The 5,553-nt window shown below is 33.5% G+C and overlaps 1 protein-coding gene across 1 annotated transcript in view; it reads left to right on the top strand.

Moving 5' to 3' along the window:
• Positions 1-5,553, top strand: part of LOC108751855 (ubiquitin-conjugating enzyme E2 H) — a 53,533-nt gene that overhangs the window by 25,750 nt on the left and 22,230 nt on the right. The window contains exon 3 of the mRNA XM_018492322.1: positions 1,001-1,077. Within this exon, the coding sequence (XP_018347824.1) occupies positions 1,001-1,077 (77 nt within the window). The remainder of the gene's footprint in view (positions 1-1,000; positions 1,078-5,553) is intronic.

Raw genomic sequence — 5,553 nt, forward strand, 5'->3', positions numbered from 1 at the left:
TTTCGACGATTTAATCGCTTGATTTTTTTTTTCGTGGCGAGATATCAGTCGTTCTCCTAACTCCTGACTTACGTCATTAAAGTATCATCGTAATTTGCGATGAAATCCGTTTTCGTGATTTGTCTCGGTTTGCGTTGTCGGAAGACCCGCTCTTGCCGTCTCATACATGCAGCTTGACTCGCGTTTAGTCTATCGAGAAAAAATAGTAATTCACCTCCTACGAAACCACTGTTCAGATAAGCACTTTCTAATGCACGCATCGAAAGTTTTGCTCTTACACAAGCGATAAGCAAGCCAGCGACTAGTTTAAACGTTCCCGTTAATGGTGTGTATACTTGTGTGTATGATGTGTGAAAGCCTATTGCAATCCCGTGTCCTTTTTAAGCGCGTTAGATTCGTGTACACGAGATACAAGTCTTGATATACGTCATAATTATGCCCGATAAATGAGACTACAATATCTCCGTGATTACAGATAAACTGATGCGAGTTTAAAGGTGCTAACGCGAGTGTACATATTTTTTTTGTAAATTTTATTAACTAATTTATAAATTTGTGTACCTCTCTCTTCATCTATATATTCATGCAAACGCAAAAAAAAAAAAAAAAGCCAGCGCGCAGTTTTAAGCCGCATGGTTTATTGATATTACACAAGTATAATCCATTGCGCAAATAAAGAGAGAAAAGTAGAAAAAAAAATAGATGGAAAAATGATACGGTTTAGCATTGTCGTTGGAATATTTGTGCCATAACGGTCCAGCCGCAGCTCGGCATAGTTTTGCGCGTCTCCTCTTACCTCTCTTTCAATTTTTCGTGTGCATCGTATGCTGATTACCGTGTCGTTTCTCGCCGTTGACGAATAACCCGCGATTTGCCGCTCCCGTCACGCAGATAACAACTCCATGTAACATAGCGAGATGGAAGGGGAGAGGGGGAAAGAGAGAGAGAGAGAGAGAGAGAGAGATAAAGCAATTTTCCTTAACTCTTTTGCTCCAAACAGAATAGAAAGCAAACACGAGGTGACGATTCTAGGAGGACTAAATGAATTCTCCGTTAAGTTCTACGGTCCACGAGGCAGTAAGTACCTATCCTGTTTTCATATTAAATATAAACAAGAAATGTGTGCAACATGGAACTAAATTTTTTTTAATTTTAATAAAACTAAATTTTAATAAATTTTTTTGAATGACACTTCATTTATTCAAAGGTTTAAACAATCATTTGAATGTTATTTTATATTCCATTTTGTCCACCGCATAGTGATATTATGTTTGCGATTTAATCGATAAGTTTATGTTTAATTATCTTAATAAGTTTATGTCTACTTTCATTTACCAGTTATAATCTCTCTTGTAATTATATGATAATTTAGCTGGTTATGCAAAGTAAAGATTGAATTAAAAATACAATTTGCTAATATTCGATTAACCGACGGCCAATTTCGCGCATGTGTTTCGAAACAGAGCAATGTCCATTTCCAATATAAATTAAATTATTTTATCTTTAATCTCAGTTTAACTTACTCTTTATCTTTTTCTAATTCTAGTTTCTAGGGTTTTTTTTAACAATTTGGTAAAAAAGATAAAGAGTATGTTAGTAAAGTTAAACCGAGATTAAAGTTAAATCTGTATTGGTAGAAACGAGAATAGACAAGAAGTTGGGTCCGATTCGACAACAAGTTTAACGTGATTATAATAATTTTTATCACTGCAATTTTATGTGACATTGAAGCAACGTTATTATGCATTATTCGATGGGCGTCCTTCGACTTATGTCACGCTCAATTTCATAGTTTCTTGCGTATCACCTTGGACTATATTATTATTATTATTATTATTATTATTGTTGTTGTTATTGTTATTATTATTATTATTATTATTATTACACCGGAATTAAGGTGTATAAAAGTTAATTGAAAAGTATAAGTTATATAATCGAAATGACTATCTTTACGTCATAAATAAATTGATAAATTTTATGTTTGACAAAATGTAATTTACTGAATTCTCTCCGCATGCCTTACTTGTTAAACATTATAATCACGGGCGAGAAGCTTGAAAGTTTCATTACTCGCCAGTGTAAGATGGTACGCAATTAAAATACGTGAGTGGCGAGTGTCCAATACGTTTTTACCTCGCGATCTGCCAAGGTCCGTGCGCATCTCCCAGAACCGGAAACACTTGCGCAACCGTTTCGTACTTGCGATTTTCTCGGTTTGCCGGACATGCGTGCGAAGCGTGTTATCGATTGGCACAGCCAGCTCCGGGCGCGAAAGAAAGTTCCTTGACTCGCCGCTGACGAAAGAGATGTATTCAACTGTCCCTAAGAAACGCTTTCAAGCCGATCGTGACGAAGATACGGCTCGTTAATGACGTGTCTATCCGCTTGGCGTGGACAACACGCGCAGGTCGCAGACCTGTTTCGCAGACAGGACTCATAGAAGATTATCTCGCAGAAGTTTCGAGTGTGTTTGGATGAAATTCGGTCGAATGTATTCAGATGTAGCTTAGAAGCAATATCTATTAAATTGATGTCCTACATTGAAAGAAAAGTGCTTGTGACTATATTGCATGGTAAAATAATTGTTATAAATATTAAGAGCTCCATTTTTACAGTTATTACTACTATAATATTAGTATTCCAAATTATGAAAACATAATGGCGTCATGACTTGATAATTTTGCAATAATTATGCTAAGATGACTCAGATATAACGCAACTATTTTATCGGAATAAAATTTCTAAACGATATTTGTCAAAAATTAGACAATTTGAAACGTAAACTTTTTTTTTTTTTTTTTTTTTTCCCCCAAGAATATAATGAATGAGACGGCAGCATATTGAAGAAAGAAATAAGAATTCGTTATCCAATTATTTTCAAATGCTCGAGGAATACTTCCGAAAGATCGATATTTATATGCGTCTGAAAAGTTTGACTCTAAAGTTTTAATTTAGCCATGCTGAATGTATAATACTTTATGTTACAATATTTTTACATTATAATTTAGGAAATATTAAAATAATTTAAATAGTTAAAATATTTTTCTGAATTATTGGACAGTTTCTTTCCAAATTTAATTATAAATTACAGATAAACGCAAAGTGATGATAAATTATGATAATTGCAACCATTTTTTTCCTTTGAGTATACTTTTCTATTTTAATCATGATCGAGATGCAGTCATCGTATAAATGATTAAGCTTACAATTAGGCGAAGTAGGAATATGTTGTTTGAGAATGACTTGTGCTTTCGCATTGTTGAACGAAACAGATTTACGAGCCGTCAATTTACTGTGTTTCACTTTGGCAGGTCGAATGAAATTCTATAACCGCTTAATGAATTTCGCTTTTCTGCGCGCGGTGTAGTGGAGGAAACCGAATCGTCTGAAGAACGAAAGTTTCTTGAATCGCCGAATCGCGATTGCACCGGTAAACGAGTTGAAATCGCGCGACTACTACCTTCATTCGCTTTAAATTAAATCGCGTTTCAGATAGATCCTTTGAAACGGCGTAGCTGCATCCGCAAGCTATAACTTCATTTGCTTTAAGACCAGACCACGGGACTTACTCTGACGAGATAGGCTATACTTGCGGGTGGAACATTCCGTATGGTAATCTCCGTTTGGATTGCTCGAGCAAATTGTAGAAACGTGATATCCAACACGATCAGATTCGATGCCATTTGCGTTACGTATCCCGAAAGTTCGTAAGAATGTGCGCGAAATAAGAAAAATTATAATGGCATCATGCTTACAATTAAAATGTTAACATCATTGATATAATCTAATTTCTTTTTTAAGAAATTAGATTATTAATTTCTTTTTTCTAATTTCTTTTTTATAATCTAATTTCTTATAGTCTAATTTCTTTTTTTTTTGCATGAGGAAAAGAAATAATCTAGACTTACTTTCTGTATTAACACAAAATTGCTATTAAATTTGCATGTGGATAAATAAAAAACACGCTTTTTAATATTTATGAAGAAGGATTTATTGGCAGGGAAAAAAAGGAATTTGTAGATTATTTTCTAATACTTTTATATGTACATAGATATATCACTATAATTTTTGTACTGTTAAAATTTGTTCTTAAATTTTGCAAATAAATTGATTGAGAAATAGAAAACGTGTCTTTTAACGTTCATCAAGGATTGCTATCTCTTCGTCGTGAGAGAAAGAAAGGACTGTAGAGAACTAAACAATGATAAAATCCGATCTCACGATTTGCATTCACTATTGATCGACGTCTGCAAATTGTAAGGCTTGTAATTGATTAAAAGAAGCTTACGTGGCAATTCACTCGGATCGGCCATTCTGGTGTTAATACCATGCTGATAATACCGACTATCCGATTATTTTGTCTCTCGTGATCGATCGCAACGCGCAATTGCATAACGCGCATCAGCTATATCTTTTTTTTCTTTTCTCTTTAACCACTTGCGTACGGCTTTGTTTGTCCAGCTTGCTATCGCCGACGAGTTAGCATCATCGAACTACCCCGGAACGATGTAAATCAGATCGTATTTCAAATAACCTCGGTTGCGAACGTTGCAACACTGCGTATGCGAATTCGTTTACATGCGTTATTTTCCAGTCGCATAATAAATAAAGAGCGCTGCTTCTATGGAAATTATATTTAATATCATTAGTCATATGAAATTTACTTTTAATTTACTTTTAAACAAGAAAATAAAGAAGTAAAAACAGAATTTGTATCATCGAAAAGTCTTCAAAACACTAACTGGACGTAGCATAATAAAAGTTTCAGAATGTCGAATTACGATATCAAACAATTATTTTGTACTTGCGTGAGAAATAAAATGAATAATCGTTCTCGGATTATGCTTGTTTTAGTTAGTTCAGGTTTTGTAAGAAAAAGAGAGAGTGTATGGAATATTTAAAAAAAGAACAAAAATTCTCTTCTTTTTATTACAAGGAGGGTTTATGTAAGGAAAGTTTATGTTAGCTAATGAAAAAACTTTTTTTAACTATTCTCATACCACTTTAAAACGGATCGTGCTGCAGCTAATTATTTCCAACTATTAGTGTGCTTACGAAATTACTCCAACTCTTAATAATATTTTAGCTTTAACTGCATGAGCATTGCTCTATATATTTTAGCCAAACGTAGTCTGTAAGTTATACGTGAATAAATCATAAATAATAGAATCCTGGAGCCAGATTTAATATATATGTGTAGTGAGCTAATGTGATTGATGTAATAATAAATCAATTCGTTCGTTTAATTACTCTGAATCAATATAGAACATTCTCTGAATTTATGTGAGAGCATATATGATATTAGTTACTTTACTAAAATACAGACTTAACGGTTATCCTCATTTCATGAATCGAATCGATAACTCATTTCATGAGTCGAATCGATAACTTAAATGCGATTAAAGGGAATTTTGTAATCTAATTATCTCTAATTATCTATCTTGTTCGATATATGTTATAATTATATACGATGCGATCTGTTACATTTGCTTGAAGTACATATGTATATTTTATATATTTGATATAACTTACGGGGCGGTACTTTTCATTTCA

The sequence above is a fragment of the Trachymyrmex septentrionalis genome, unplaced genomic scaffold (genome assembly GCF_001594115.1).
Source record: "Trachymyrmex septentrionalis isolate Tsep2-gDNA-1 unplaced genomic scaffold, Tsep1.0 scaffold52, whole genome shotgun sequence".
Classification (NCBI taxonomy): domain Eukaryota; kingdom Metazoa; phylum Arthropoda; class Insecta; order Hymenoptera; family Formicidae; genus Trachymyrmex; species Trachymyrmex septentrionalis.